Raw genomic sequence first — 16428 nt, 5'->3', positions numbered from 1 at the left:
AATATGTTAGGAAGACTTTATATGGACTACGGAAAGTAGTAATAATTCTTGCGCTATTTGCTTCTAGTGTTTTGTGAGTGTCAAACATGACAAAGCACTCAATAACTTAAGATTATTATGTAGTGAAAATAAATAAAAATTTCCAGGTGATTTCCGAACTGGTCGCGCTATCAACATGCGTCGTGTTATTCCATACATCGCCTCTCACTTCCGCAAAGACCGTATCTGGCTGCGGCGGACTAAGCCGGCCAAGCGCGAATACAAGATCGCTATAGCTATAGACGACTCGAGTTCCATGGCTGATAACAGGAGCAAGGAGCTAGCGTTTGAGAGCCTGGCGCTGGTGTCGCAGGTAAGGAATAAATAGATTGATCATGTATATGAGGGAATTGTAGCTGTTATGTTTGTGTTTGGCTACACCAATAAGAAAAGCAGGGCGATTCTTGTTCGACACGGATTCGAAAACTTTACCGTGCGGTCATTAGCTATGTCCGCACTATGCACTTTCATCTTCAATTTTCGCCATCTTATTTTTATTCAACTTTCGTTTGGCTTTTTCAATAATTGAATGCGTCAAAAAAAGCAACGTTAACATTCTCATTTTTGTTCGGTTGCTTATTGTATGTTGTAGCATGTGCGACGAGAACATTTAACTGTGTGGAATATGTGCGGCTTATTTGGTTATATAAGAAATTCCAGAAGAAACGAACAAAGCGAAAGTTTTGGATATGGTCAGAGCGCATGCGTCGCGGGCATGCCTCGCGTGCGCTGTTGACTGCGCTATGACGCATGCCCTTGATGAACAGAAAAAGGCACAGTGTGGACATAGCTATTGGTCAATGCCCAGCGCGGCGAGCGATTACTGGATGTCGCGCGATGAAGACTGAAGTTTCCGAATCCGAGTCGAATTAATTATTATTAATTAATCGTGAATTTATTTATTAATCGTGAATCGCCCTGTTGGTGTCTTGGTAAGAAGACTGCAGTAATATTGTGTGCGTGAAAACGATATACTAATATTGTTGTATGCGAGTAAAAGAGACAGGCAGTTAGTTATATGTGAATGGCTGAATTTCACTCTGTCCTGCGGCGAACTATAAATATAATACACAATATACTTTTTCCTTTTATAATCTGTATGCCAAACAATGCATAATCATTTATTTAGTCTTATGCTTTTATACATAAGTATAGTTGTGTATATTTATGTTAAAAAGCTAATTTGCATTACGTATTTTGGTCTTGACTTTCTTATTCTCTTTCCAGGCACTCAACCTGCTCGAATCGGGTGACCTAGCAGTGCTTAGTTTCGGCGAGAACCCGAATCTACTACATCCATTCACCGAGCAATTCTCAGAGCATTCGGGCTCGAAGATTCTAGAACAACTGCGCTTCGAACAAACCAAGACTAAGATTGCTCAATTACTGGACTTCTGCACTGTCATGTTTGACCAGCAATCTGCTAGGAGCGACGCTTTGAATGCTAAATTGTTGGTTATAGTGAGTGACGGTAGAGGGATATACTCGGAGGGGGAAACGAAAGTGTTACAAGCCGTGCGCCGCGCGAGGCAACAAGGAATATTCCTGGTATACGTCATCATAGATAATCCGGACAATAAGGTGAGATAGTGCAACTTAAAATCGTTTCTACATTTTAGTATAAATCTACTCGCAGTAAATAAGAAAAGATGTTTGAAAAAGATTTTATGTTACTTATAAAAATCAAATTAAATGGAAAAAAATATTCTCTGCCCTTAAACAAAATTAATATTGCACAAGTAGTAGGATCATTGAAGTTCTTTTATGGACAGGTGGCGGACCAACGTTATTTGGTCGTTTTATGTCAAATTAGTGATAGTTACTTTACGTTAGAAGAGACATTACTCAATCAAATTACTTAGCTGACTTAGCTCCATGATCTATTTAGATGATTTCTTACTACATAAAACTTTACTTCATACTTTTTGATATAAATAAATAAAAACATCTTTATTAAACACAGAAGGGACAAAACACAGCCAGAATTAAATAGGAGTATTACAAGTAAATTGACATGACGCACACAACAAACGTACACCACTTAAAATGAAACAGTACTTACTATTTATTTTCTTCTTTTCCAGGACTCCATAATGGACATCCGTCGGCCTGTGATGGACCCCGTGTCGAACACTCTCAGCGGCTTCGTCCCATATTTGGACACTTTCCCCTTGCCCTTCTATCTCATATTGAGAGACATTACCGCTTTACCGAATGTGCTGGGTGACGCGCTAAGACAGTGGTTTGAATTAGCCGCTAATACAACTAGCTAGTAAGTAATATTTACCACTAACGTACGTGCAATTTATAACGGGGCGCAGCGCGGCGGGCGCATTATTTTTATAATCTATCGCGCATACCTTTTCTTATAATTTAGAAATAAAACATGTAGGGAAAATGCCTGATGAAGTGATGACTTAGCCCGAGTGCGCACTAGCGGCCATCGAAAGTATGGTGTGGCCGCTGGCCGCCGTGCGGCCAGGTGCGCGTCGTCTATGGCGGTTTCATACTAAGGTATCTATCTCGATGGCTGCCGCGACCAGGGGCCTTACTCCCGAAACTGATATCGATTTCGATTTTCGATTTCAACGGTTTTTTGACATTTTAGACATCTAAAATATGTCTAAAAATGTCAAAAAACCGTTGAAATCGAAAATCGAAATCGATATCAGCTTCGGGAGTAAGGCACCTGGCCGCTGCGGCTTGGCCGCTAGTGCGCGCCCGGGCTTACTCCTGACAGAATCAGAATCGAATAAGATCGATCTCAAAGCCTTTGCTATTTCCGACATATATACTAGCGCTAAATCGTGCTGCGGCTCAATTTGGAACTAATTCGATCTCAACGGCTTTTCCCACTTCTGACAACTATACTAGCGCACGATCGTGCTGCGGCTCAATTTGGAACTAATTCGATTTAAACGGATTTTCCCACTTCTGACAGCTATACTAGCGCACGATCGTGCTTCGGCTCAATTTGGAACTAATTCGATCTCAACGGATTTTCCCACTTCTGACAGCTATAGAGAGATCGCAGACGGCACACTTTTTGTGTGATTGAGTCTGCGGCATGCAAACTGTATGTGCGCCGCAGACTCGATCACACAAAAAGTGTGCCGTCTGCGATCTCCCATACTAGCGCACGATCGTGCTGCGGCTCAGTTTGGAACTAATCAGACTCGTAAATCAAGATCGTATCAGTTTTGGGGGTAAGACTGCTGCTGCTATCCATTGTTAGGTGCGCGTATTGTAACAATAGAGAGCGGTAACTACCGACACTGCTAACTAGCGAATAAAGAATAAATTGTAGCACACAATATTGTTATTTGTATGTAACAACTTTTCTAAAATGTTATAAATAAAGCCAAAGTCCATTTGGTTAAGATGTTTTGTTTAAGATATGCATTTTGTTAAAATCCGCCTCTGGATGCAGATGTAATGTTGTAAATAGTGAAGCAATAAGTATTTCTCGAAGAGGAAAATATAGGATTAAGAAATAATAATACAATTAATTTTATTTTTTGTATTCTATAAGACTTTATGCGGCGAAAACATTTTTTTTTCGTTATAGTATATTTTGAATTGCTAAGAAGTGCCTCTATTTTTATTTTCTTCTGTGGGTATAGATTTCTTGTAAACCGTGTACACGTTAAATATTTTACAAAATTAGATTATTATAAGTTTATTTTGACATGATGTATTATGTCGGTAAGAACTGAGAATACTGGACGTAGAGGTAGACGTAGAGTATGTTTATGTTTTCAAAATCATACAAATATATATTTTTACCAAAAGAAATAATTGTTTTATATTTTATACTTTATATATTTAATTATTTATTAATATTGTAGCATTTGCTTTCCATGCCTACACGCTTCTGTAGTCTATTTCCTTAGTTTAGACAAAATGTACTTATCGACTTTTTCAAAAGCTTTAGTCTTGTATGCCACAATTTCTAACAGAAAGACGATAAAACAAGTTACGTAGCCTATGAGCAAACACAGAATACAACTCAGGAGCTGGTTTATAGTGAGCGGGGTAGGATCAAGAATCCTCAAAGAATTCATTAGCGGTTTCTTCATAGTATCTTTATCCAGTAAGCCACTTTCTAAGAACCTTACCACCCAAAGTGATATGGACTTTTTGAAAGCGGAATTCTTCTTCATCCATACCACCACTGGTACTGTCATTATGGAGTCAGGTATGACATGGCCGCATTCTTCCTCGCTCCAACCTTGGGTCAGGCAATACGCCCAAGCGTATTCTAAAAACATTGCGAAGACAAATTTCGTCCGGCCGTCGAGTACATCTCTGAATCTCTCTACGTACTTATCCTGCGTTATTATCTCATAGTTTTCCTTTATAGTCGGATCGTGTTCAAAATGAACAATAACATCCTCTTTTCCGCCGAATCGGTAGCCGTTTTCGACCGCTTCTTTCACGCTGAGGAATTTCCCGATCGTCACGTTCGATTTTAGAGCGCCGATTAAAACGCTCTGGTACGCGCTTCGTATGACGAATGTGAACCAAATCCACAGGCCGATAATGTAGAAATCCCTGAAACGTGTTGGCGCAAATCGTATCGTCTGACCCATCATAATGCCCCAAGAACGAAACGCGACGTTTTGCAACTTGTCGAAATTCTTAAAATAGCGACGACAAAACCGCTTCACACTTTTCAACTTCAGGATCAGCGGTAAGCTATTTACAGGTACAATCACCAGTAATAGTATAAGCCAGAGATATCCGCTGAGGGGTGAGTATAACGGCCACCAAATAGGCGCAGGTTGCGGCGGGGGAGCCAACCATCCTAGTCTTACCCTGAAATAGGGGATAGTGAAGTCCAGCACGCTGAAACCGTCAATGCCCAAAGTGACGGTACAAGTAGACATATTGGCAGTTCCTTTCAGTATATCACTGAGCGCAGCAGACCAGTTTTTTGACGAATCAGAATCTATATTTACGTAGTCTATACTCGTAGTAATGGGAGTGAAATTCATAGCAGCACTGAGTAACCTTGTAAGACTTTGTTTAATAACTTGTAAAGTAACTTTTTGCTCTGTTATAGGATGAAAGAGTTTGTCCGTTGATATGTAGAGGGGACAGCCGCGCATATTTCTAGTTTTATCAACATACAAGTTTTTAACACTTGTGTTAGTATACTCAATAAAACTGGGCTGAAAGTTATGGCAGTTGAAATGATCTTTGTACGGATAGTAGGTATATAAAGCGATTCTACGGTTACTATCTCTAGTAACTACAATAACATCCGTTACATAGTACTTCCATAGAATTTTGTTGATGTTGGCCAGTCTATGTGGATAATACATGATCATTATCAGAATTTTAGCGCCACTGTGTAACAAGGAGTTTCCTTTTAGATCCGGCGTGAGTTTGTCCAGAATTTTCATAAAGGAGTTAAAGGATTTCACTAGAACAACCACCTGCGTTTTAGGCGATTCGTCGTTCGTTTCTATAGTCACAGTTCCTTTGTAAGTTGATATGAATTTATCGATGTATTCTCTAGGAACATCTTTGGAAACTATAGTCGTTTGGACTCGAAAATTAAAGTTATTATTAGCTATATTAATTGCACTTTCTATAATATCAACCTGTAGGTTTTCTTTGATTTCAAAACCTGTAGCGGACGAAAATATGAGCAATATGAGCCACATTGTTGTAGTAAACAGTAATACTAAAACGCGTGCACTTTTATATCATTGCTTTGTGCTAATCATTTGTCATCTTTTGTTTCCTAATGGATGCATTTTAAACTGCATTGGCAAGCTTTATTTATGAAGGATAAATGCTTTGAAAATATCGAGAGATGGTTATCTAGATTCGTAGAAAAAACTTTAGTAAAGTAATAATAATAGTAATAATCTTACAACCTATTTACCGCAATTTTAACTTCTTAGAAATATTATGCTAAATTAAAAACAAATTAAAATATGATCTGTATATTGTCAACCAAATTGAACATTGTATCTTTAATTTGAATAAAAAAAACAGAACTTGTTAACATTTTAGGCCTATAGTAAGATTATAAATAATAATTAATTTTAATAATAAACTTCGCGAACTATACCTAATAGCATGGACACTAGAAATCAAGAGGATCTGTGTAACGCAAATGGCCGCCAAAAAAATCAAGATGGCGCCGAAGTTAAAATTATAGCTTATCTGTCAGCATTTTTTGTTACTTTAATCCTGTTTTGGTGCTATAATTGCGACAGCATTCTATTCACAACTCTCAATTTATAGTAACCATGTTCTGAATTAAATATTAATATAAATTAATTGTTTCAGCGAAACAAAACATAACCTATACTATGCACCGCTTACAACTACTACTCATATACATACAAATGTACAAAATGGACTTACACATTGTGTGGAGGGGTATAGATTTTGTGTAAACCATTTCGTAATCAACAAATATAATAGCAAAATATAAACTATTATGTTTATAAAATATACTAAATCATGTGTAATATTAAATTATTTCGAATATACTATCTGCATATGCGATGTTCCAATTGGAGGTTTATTTCGAGCGCAGTTCGATGAAGGAGGGTTTAATTATTGTTATAAATAGAAGTGTATAAAATATAATAAGGGTTAGAATACATTTTATTCAAGAAAGGCAATAATATTTATAACGGAACACCGTAAACAGTAGATAGTAAAATCATTAAATTAAGTAAACAAACGATACAAGTTGAGAAAAAATACTTCCTACACATATTTTTGTCTTGCAGTAGTTTTTTTTTAATTTTTAATGCTTTAAAAACGTTGTGACATTTTTTTATGGACTTAAGAGTTTTTTTCTCAACATGTATTTTAGTGCAAAGGAAAGCTTAATAATTGACACTTGATATCGCTGTCTTCGGAAAACACAATAACAATTACCTCGTTACAAAAATATAGGTAATAAATTGATTATATAACTATCAAATTTGATCTAAAGTGAAGGCATCTTGGTGCTTTAGATATCACATACTTAATAGACTTTAAATGACTGATAATATAAGCCATCTCCTTTGGGAAACTGAATCCATTCAAAATGTCGGCTCCATAGAAATAAATCAAGATAGAACGGCTAAGCGGGTGGAGTACGCGTGTTTCAATCTTGCTCTGTCGTGCAAGATTCGTTGAACGTTCATTCAGTCAGCGCGCACGTCTCGACTTGATTACTACGGAGTGGTTGTGCAAAAATGCCTCATTGTGCAGTGTCTAATTGTAAAAACAGGAGTACGAAAGTAATCGGTCAAAAGGAGGTATATCTTGCCACGGGTAAGTTATTTGTTTTAACTAAAAGCAAAGCAAAAATTGACACGAGCGATTCCTTAGCAACGCACGCGCGTCGCCATTCTATCTTGATTTATTTCTGTGGTCGGCTCAATTTTTTTCTGACTACCTTCGCCAAATAGATATTATGTGGACGTAATTTTTATCCATAATTGTAAAAGTTGAGTATAGAAGTATGTAGTAAATGCTATTTAAATATTGTGGTAGTGTTTTAGGAATATCTAAATTTTGAACAAAATGCTCAACGCCAACGTCGTTTCGACGACGCAAAGGACCAGTGTAACTTCGTTCTAAATTCTCATAATTTACATTCTGCATTGTAAAAAGTGACAGCCGTTTAGGGAGCCCCTAATTTTAAGCTTCTATTGTGTGTATGTGTGTACAGTGTATATTTGTATTAAAATTTTGTATTTCACTTTGCTTCCTTGGACGAATGGTTATTTGTCTCATCAGTCTTTTCGCCATCCCCGTAGAACTTTGGCTGGAAAAGAAAAGATATATATTTTCGTAACATTACTTTGGTGTTGGATGGTGCCATCAGTTCAGATAGTTATAGTGCTATCAATATAGTTTAATTAATTTTAAATACGTATCAATACAGGGTGCAATTAAACCTTCCTGCCAAATTTTTCCTTAGAGAGCTTAGGTATCACTAGAAGAGTTCATTTAACCAAAAGAAATTGGGTGTTATTTTTTAAATGACATTTTATCCCATTTAAAATCGTTGCAGAATGGTCACTCGCGGCGGTGGGTATGAGCGGGGGTGACGCAGGGGGAGGCGCGCGCGTGTGGGTACGTCACGCGCGGGCGACTTGTAGTGTCTATTAATTGTAGTGTTTTTTAGGATAACATTCGGAAGCTATTTCTCAACATTTTAGTACTGAGTGATTATAAAAGAAAAAATACGTGTATTTTTATTTTTAACAAGGATTATACTATATTAAAATTTGGCAGCAAGGTTTAATTGCACCCTGTATAAAAATGCTTTATTTAAGAGAAAATATTCATCAATATTTTGACACAAACCAATTTATTCTTACAAAAAAAAAATAGCTGGGTCAATTTTGATCCAAACAGTAAGAAGACATACTTTTTCATAATATAAAAAAGGTGAAAAAGGCAAAAAGTAAAATAAAAAACAACAAACAACGGAAACAAAAACAATGCATGAACATATTATTGTGTACTAGATTATGTTGTATGATTAGGGCATACGGGGAAATCAAAATTTAAAAAATCATACATATTTGTTAGCATAAACTTAATTATTAAAACTAAAACAAAAACTTATTATGTCTTAAATCTAATATTTTAAAACGTGTATTTATAATACAGTGTTAAAAAAATATCTTGAGTGATTGAAGGCGAAAAGGCAAAAAATTGCAAAAGTTACAAAAACATGTACAAAATTGTGTCAGATGTTGCTTCAAAACCATGACAACAAAGCAAGAACCACACTCCAAACAGCAACACTAGAGAAATACGGAAAATGCGATGACGATGTGAAAAAAAAATCACACAAAAAGTGGGAAAAATCTATGTGAAGCTCTGACATTGGTCAATATGGAAGACTTACACCAACTCAGTATTCTCAAATACTATACGGTCGTCACTTTATTTCCGATTCCGTTTTTGACTCCGTTATAGCTAGTGAAACCCTAAAAATAAACATCTCTTTATACACAGCAGATACTGTCTGACATATGGGTCTATTTTGACGTAGATTTTGACCCAATAATTTTTTTTATGAAATAAATTGCCTGAATTTTATTTAACGTTTTCTAAAAATTTACTATTTTTGCTGGCTATTAATTAATTTTATTAATATTTTTTGCAAGTTTATTAATCCAAGTTAAGGCTGTGTGTAATATATTACTATTCACACAGTTTCGCAAGCACTTTCTGTGTGTGGGTCATATTTGACCTCAATCGTCGGTACACCTACATCTCGACGGCGTGCAAGCTTAGTTTTGTCTCGTCGTGTTAACTTGACTTGGTCGAATTCTATTATGTACAAAAACTATCTCGTCGTATTCTCACCTCGTCGTGTTTCTCGTCGGCGTTGTCGCGGTCGTCGTCGTCGTCGCTGTCGTCGTCGGCCGACGAGTCGCCACCGGACCCGGCCGCGTCGGCTACCGGCTTGCCTGAAATTAAATGCAATAAAATATTGAACTATGGTTGGTATAGTGTCCATAGTGTTGGCACAATATTATTATTATTTTGACTACTCATGACGTGACCTTGACATTTCACTCTCAAGTTTCACTTCAAAATATTTTGATTCGAATAATTATTGAAGACGTGCGTTGAAGAACACGATAAGTAGCATTTTGTAACATACGGACATTTATACATAATAATTTGAACAAACCTTGTAACTGATCTACTTCATTATCTTGCTAATACAGTGGATTTCGTTAGTAACGACCTCGGTTGTAACGACATTTTGGTTAATATAGCGACGCTAAACTTACGCTCCTTGAATTTAAAGCATACTTTCGTAAGAATGCGGATATTGTGACTCAGTCGACAAAGGCAAAGACTCGTTTGTAAAACCATTAAGCTTTCTTATTCTTTGTTTACGTTCACAGATATTCAAACAAATGCTTTGCTTGTTACATGTAGGAATGCTAAGCATGTGCATTTTGTAAAAAAAATGAATCAGTAAGACAACGAATTCCAATGTGTAAACAGTGTTTCTTTTACCTGTAAATATGGCTCCTAGACATAAATTTACAACCAATTACAATTATTATCAGCGGAGGCAATAAAAATAAATAAAGACTTAGTTCTGTTTACTTGGTGAAGGCCAAAATAATTTAGATTTAGAAGGAATTATGACAAAGGAATACACCTTACAGCGTGCACTGAAAACTAAACTTAAACAGTGCACTATAACACGTTTTTCAATAAGACCCATCCATGTATAATTTTATTATTTCGTGTATTGAGACCTCCGGATATCGCGACGACATTTACATGGTCCCTTCGGCGTCGTTACAACCGAAATATACTCTATATTTGGCTACAATACTTATCGTGTTCTTCCACTCACGTCTTCAATTGTCACGAAGAGCTTAAGACCTAATTCAGACCTGTTTCTGCATGGGTGACGGGCAATTTCACTGTGTCTAAACTAGCACTATATTTTTAACACACTTTTATTAGCTTGGGCTGTATGTATGTAACGGAATCTTTGAGAACGATTTTTACCTATCTCCAGTAGTCAGTTATAACTGTTATAAGACAACAACAATGCAATAATTTGTTAAAATTATCGAATAAAAGCGTGTTTTTTTTAATCATATTTATGTTATAACACATTAGTATACAAAAGGGCGTGTACACACCGGGCGGGGCCTCCTGCGGCGCGGCGGAGCGGGCTCGCTCGCGGTTCAGCTCGTCGTAGCACTGCAGACAAACCCGCAGCGGCTTGTCGCTCTGACCGCGCAGCACCCAGCGCTTGGACGAGCACGGCCCGCACACTACAGACCCGCACTTGCGGCAGTGATGCTGTGGAATGTAGATAAATTTATCTAGATAACTTAGAATGTACACATTGACAGATTACGGTGACGCCGCGTTAAAGTAAAAAACCGTGTTGCATATGTTTTAGATTGCTTGTTTTCTATGAGAGATCGGCCCGGTCTCTCATAGAAAACAAGCAAAGCAAGCAAAAATGGAAAGGGCGTAAGCGACAAAATGGTTTTTGTCGCGTAATTTAAAAATCATAAATATGTTTCATATAAGCTATGGGCAAATTAAAGTGATTACTTGAACCAATTTATGTACAAATTTTGGAAGCTTAAATCACTCTCATCTGTTGGCTAATTGGAATCCCTTTTTTACAGAGGTCCTTTTGATTAATTACGAGGGCTGCTATTTATGTATCCGGAACTGGCCACTTACAAGAACAATATTTAAAAAGTAATTACAACATTTGAAAATAGAACTCTTTGGTTGAAGAATACATTTTGTTTCATGTGACTGTCAATTATTTTTCCATTGTGGCGTCATTTTGAAAATTGCGTGTCTTCATTTGCCATGGATTTAACGCGTGAACATTTTCGTGCAATGATTTACTACGATTTTCGGCGTGGGCTAAATCAACAACAGTGCTTTATTCAACTCACCACAACTTTTGGAGATGAAGCACCATCAAAAATCACTGTTTATCACTGGTACAGTGAGTTTAATCGTGGGCGGTCTATGCTCACGGATGAAAATAAAGAAGGTCGCCCAAAAACAGCTGTTGTCCCACAAAATATAGATGCTGTGCGGGAACTAATAATGCGTGATCGTCATGTTACATATCGCGAGATAGAGGCGTCCTTAGGCATAAGTATGACGAGCATACATAAGATATTACACGAATATTTGGCTGTAAAAAAAATATGTTCGCGTTGGATTCCGCACAACTTGACAATCGATCAAAAACGGGCTCGTGTCGATTGGTGCAAAAAAATGATAAAAAAATACAACCGTGGTACGTCAAAAGCCGTTTATAATATCTACACAGGTGATGAATCTTGGATCTATGCATATGACCCCGAAACTAAACAACAGTCAACGGTGTGGGTGTCCCAAGATGAGCCGAAACCAACAAAAGTTACTCGTGCAAAAAGTACTTTGAAGCAAATGGTCGCCTGTTTTTTTGGAATTAATGGACATGTGGCTACAGTGCCATTAGAGAATCGTAAAACGGTTAATTCTGAATGGTATACGACCATTTGTTTACCAGAAGTCTTTGAAGAAATAAGAAAGGTCAACCGACAACGCAGAATCATATTACATCACGACAATGCTAGCTGTCACACCTCAGCTGAAACAACTCAGTTTTTGGAGGGTCAAAAGATCGAATTGACTGGTCATCCGCCGTACAGCCCTGATTTGGCACCTAACGATTTCTTTTTATTTCCATACGCGAAGAACAAATTACGTGGTCAACGTTTTTCGAGCCGCGAAGAGGCTGTTGATGCGTTCAAAATGCACGTTTTGGAGATACCTCAATCAGAATGGAAAAAGTGCTATGAAAATTGGTTCCAGCGTATGCAAAAGTGTGTCGATCATCGCGGCGAATATTTTGAAAAGCAATAAAACCATATTAAATGATATATGTTTGTTTCTTTTTTTAATTCCGGATACATAAATAGCAGCCCTCGTATTCTGTTATAAAAGTTGACCAATCGTGTTATGCTATGGGAAATTGAAAGACAAAGACATGATGAATACTGACAATGAACTTTAATTTCTTAATTTAGTTATTGCTGAGAAAAATCGATATCGCTACAGCCAAATTATCAAGGCGTCGCCTTAACAGTAACTTACCCTCCTATTGAGTACGGTGAACTGTGTCTTCTTGCAGTGCATGCAGATGGCCGCCTCGTTGTCCGGCACCCACACCGCCGCGTGCTCCGACGGCGGTTGCTTGCCACCTAAAAAAATAAAAGTTTTGAATTGTATTAAATGTCTCTGAGTACGGACTGCGGCCGTTATACATTTTAAACAATAGGGTTTATAATATTAAGTCTATACTTAATGATAAGGGACTGATCATCTTGAACTAAGAAAACCTGACTTTTTTAAAATCACATTACCGGTGTGGATATGTAAATTTTTGGACCAGAAATGTGATTCAAAGGACAAGTTGGAAGCCGGCTGCATGAAGCGGCAGCAGACGACGTGTCGTCGCGACACCACTGGTTTCTATGTATTTCTATGTAAAATGTGTTGCTAGCTGCGGAGATTTTTTTTATAGAAATACACAGTATACCAGTAGTGTCGCGACGACACGTCGGCTGCGGTTGCTTCATGTCGCCCGCTGCCGACTGGCACCTCAATTGAGAGATTTACATGAAATTTTATCTCGTGTTATGAATGTTACATAGTGGTTACTTTTGGGACGAGAAACCGGCTTACCAGCACCCAGGATGTTCATCATAGAAGCAGTTTCTTTACGTCAAAGAATAAATAGTCACAGATTGACAAAAGAAACTTGTCAGTTTATCGCCAAACTCTGTCAGTGTTTCTTCAGTCAGTACTTATGATGTGACCCGGTCTCAAGACGCGGTTCGGCTCTTGGTCCAAATTTTGACAGCCAACCAATCACAGAGCCTGAACTGTGTCTTGAGACCGAGATGCATCTTGAGTACTGACTATTTATTAATACGGGCCTAAGTCTCGTTTTCTGGTAAATTTAATCTAAAGCACTTACTTTTCCGTAACAAGTCCTCTATGCATTTCTCAATGTGTGCCATCCATTCTTCTTTCTCAGTGGCCGTGGCCGCGTACACAGCGAACGACTTCGAAGCGGTGCGAATAAGCCAACCGTTGCGGTACTCTGAAAAAAATAATATTTTTTCATGAATTGAACAGGTTTTTTTAATATTAATTTTGGTGCGTTGAATATAGAGAATTATAATAGGTCATTCCATATTGTAAAGTAAAGATGCAACAAGAAAGTCATGATTTTTAAATGACGGTTCAAAATTGGAACAGGCAGCCCGATTATTTCCGGGATTAAGAGTATTCTTTGTCCTTTCCCAGGACTTAAAGTAATTATTTGGAAAATATAAATGTGAAAGTGTGTCTGTCTCTCTGTCACCTCTTCACGCCCACATAGTTGAACCGATTTCGCTGAAATTTGGTATGGAAATACTTTGACTCCTGGGAAAGGACAAAAGATACTCTTTATCCCAGAAATAATCAGGCTGCCTGTTCCAATTTGGATGTTTAAACTATAAACTATAGTTTAAACATGCATTGTATCACATCAGCTCGTCAAATTGTAAAGTGAAGTGACCCTAAGATGAAGCTTTGGTCAGACACAAATCACAATATAGATAAGAAAAACCCAGCAATACATACAAATAATATTTACTGAGTCACGTCATTGACTAGCACTCAAATAAAAATAATATTATTACACTCTGAGTCATAATGATAATGGTGTATATGATTCACAATTCACCAAGGTTTACTTTTATAAATTTTAAAAAATTTGATATAACTATTCTTTCATAAAAAAAATTAGGTAACAATATAAACTACATTTAAACAGTTTAACAACCTCTGTGGCTCAATGGTTGAGTGTGTAATAAGGGGGCAAACGAGCAAACGGGTCACCTGATGGAAAACAACTTTAGTCGCCCATGGACACTCTCAAGTCTCAGCATCAGAAGAGCTGCAGGTGCATCGCCGGCCTTTTAAGAGGGAATAGGGTAATAAGGGAGGGTAGGGAAGGAAATAGGAGAGGGTAGGGAAGGGAAAAGGGTAGGGGATTAGGCCTCGGGTAAACTCACTCACTCGGCGAAACACAGGGCAAGTGCTGTTTCACGCCGGTTTTCTGTGAGCCCGTGGTACTTCTCCGGTCGAGCAGGCCCATTCGTGCCAAAGCATGGCTCTCCCACGTCAAATGTGTACTAAATAATATGTATGATAATATAATAAATATAAAATAGGTATGGTATTAAAGTCATAAATGTATTTCGTTGTCTGGCACCAGTCCTTTAGGTACTAAGCATGAGACCAGACTGACATGGTGTAAGTGTCTATAGATATTATAATAATATTAATTAATATCACCAATCATCCAACATGTAATTTTACAAACCATAACAAACATACATACACTTCTAAAATATTTGATATTTTTTGTCTTGGTATGGTAAAAATAACATCTTATCAATAACATCTTACAAGATAAACTATGAAAAGGTGCATGACCTACTAATAAGTACAAAGAAAGAAATAAAAACAATTATTTTTTTGTTTCAAACTTTTAAGTTTTTATTAACATAGTAAATTGAAAAAAAATTTGTATATTTTCAAATATTTCATGTAAGGCAAGCATGCATCAGTCTAGGTTAATTGTACTGTTGCCGAAGCATTCCTTTACTTGGCTGGAAGTCCAGTCCCTTATGAGGTAAATCCAGGATACCCTTCTAATGCTAATGGCAAATCGCAGGTGGCTTTAGTGTATAGGGTTACTTCTATGATTTGAAAAACCAAAAACCACACAAAATGCCACACTTTCTATTTGCATAAGTACAATGAATGAGAGAGGTTACATGATAAACTTCAATCCACTATTTACTTTAGTTCAGACTGGTGCAAGTAGAATATTAGAAAGGAAAAAGAAAATTACTTACGGCCTTCATCCTTTAAAGACTCCAGTTTGACTTCTTCCAGTGGAATCACATGTTGTTTGTTATATTTCTTTTTGTTTATCACAATGTTGCCATACACCAATGTGTCGTTGAAGAGGAAGAATTGACGAGCCTTAGGCTTCTTCCGGCACATTTTTGTCAGGACACCCTCGCCAACGAGCACTCTGCCCTTCTCTGCCAATGGCTGAAAATTTATCATAATATCAAGAATCATCATTCTAAGTTTAATGTAAGGAATAGAAAGCCAACTGATGTCGGATATTACAAAATAGCTTTTTTGCTCAAGTTGCTCTTTTTGTGATTGACAAACATTATCATGTTAAACTAAAAATTTTATCATGGAGTTCATTAGTTATACAATTAAAACTTTCACATTGGTACATAAATTTTTATTTTCGTAATTTGAGATAACTGCTAGCAAAAATAATCATGTTGATAAAATGATATCGAACCCACGTAATGTAGGTACTTGTTACAGACTTTTATCTTGCTTTTTGTCGGTTGATAATAGGGGAAAAGCTGACTTAGTTTTATCTTCAATATGCCTGCAATAAAAATAATACATACCTGTCCAGAACTGCCGAAGCAGTTCTCGACCATAGCAATTCTTCTAGCATTTGCTTCACTATTTACTGTAAAATGGAAAGTTATCACATAAAATTTCAGTAGGTACACAACTCTAAATTGACGTCAAACAGTGAATGAACAAACAATGTCATCCAACAAAAAATTACATTTTGCATGGTATTTGAACATCAAGGTAAGATATTGTAGCACTTAAATTACATATATATTACCCACCTAAACGATCCACCATTATATTAGCTTTTATTTATAATACTATTTCGACGGATATATAGAACAGCAAAAATTACGGTCTACAAAATACAAATGACGGATAAAAAATGTGTCA

General features: G+C 37.0%; 3 protein-coding genes across 4 annotated transcripts in view; 1 reads left to right on the top strand and 2 right to left on the bottom strand.

The window, feature by feature from the left end:
- LOC121737415 (midasin) overlaps positions 1–2505 on the top strand; it is a 37997-nt gene extending 35492 nt beyond the window's left edge. Inside the window, exons 39-41 of the mRNA XM_042129089.1 lie at positions 147–352; positions 1267–1620; positions 2124–2505. Of these exons, the coding sequence (XP_041985023.1) occupies positions 147–352; positions 1267–1620; positions 2124–2312 (749 nt within the window). The 3' untranslated portion in view covers positions 2313–2505. The remainder of the gene's footprint in view (positions 1–146; positions 353–1266; positions 1621–2123) is intronic.
- Positions 2506–3895: 1390 nt separating this feature from the next.
- LOC121737416 lies at positions 3896–5824 on the bottom strand. Its single transcript, XM_042129091.1, has one exon. It carries the CDS (start codon positions 5709–5711, stop codon positions 3921–3923), a length of 1791 nt encoding a protein of 596 aa, XP_041985025.1. The 5' UTR covers positions 5712–5824; the 3' UTR covers positions 3896–3920.
- Positions 5825–7398: 1574 nt separating this feature from the next.
- LOC121737417 (pleckstrin homology domain-containing family F member 2) lies at positions 7399–16422 on the bottom strand. 2 transcript variants are annotated; one of them, XM_042129093.1, is made up of 9 exons: positions 16317–16422; positions 16083–16147; positions 15498–15699; positions 13562–13687; positions 12676–12782; positions 10698–10860; positions 9388–9491; positions 8924–9005; positions 7399–7828 (listed from the first exon to the last, which is right to left on the bottom strand). In XM_042129093.1, the coding sequence occupies exons 1-8, from the start codon at positions 16330–16332 to the stop codon at positions 8946–8948; spliced, it is 843 nt and encodes a 280-aa protein (XP_041985027.1). In that variant the 5' UTR covers positions 16333–16422; the 3' UTR covers positions 7399–7828; positions 8924–8945. The 2 variants fall into 2 exon arrangements, with proteins under 2 accessions (XP_041985027.1, XP_041985026.1); XM_042129092.1 differs by lacking the exon at positions 8924–9005.
- Positions 16423–16428: the final 6 nt, after the last annotated feature.

Source organism: Aricia agestis, chromosome 20 (assembly GCF_905147365.1).
Source record: "Aricia agestis chromosome 20, ilAriAges1.1, whole genome shotgun sequence".
NCBI classification, from domain to species: domain Eukaryota; kingdom Metazoa; phylum Arthropoda; class Insecta; order Lepidoptera; family Lycaenidae; genus Aricia; species Aricia agestis.
Note: the sequence above shows the minus strand (reverse complement) of the source record. Positions and strands in the feature narration are given on the sequence as shown.

What these genes read in the sequence shown, in the direction of transcription:
- LOC121737417 (XM_042129092.1), bottom strand. An exon ending in GCTTCGGCAGTTCTGGACAG is followed by an intron (nt 15,700 to 16,082) that starts GTATGTATTATT and finishes ATAAATTTTCAG; the next exon opens with CCATTGGCAGAGAAGGGCAG. An exon ending in CCGACGAGAAACACGACGAG is followed by an intron (nt 7,829 to 9,387) that starts GTGAGAATACGA and finishes TTTCTTTTCCAG; the next exon opens with CCAAAGTTCTACGGGGATGG.
- LOC121737416 (XM_042129091.1), bottom strand. Translation starts at nt 5,711, where the DNA reads ATGTGGCTCATATTGCTCATATTTTCGTCCGCTACAGGTTTTGAAATC.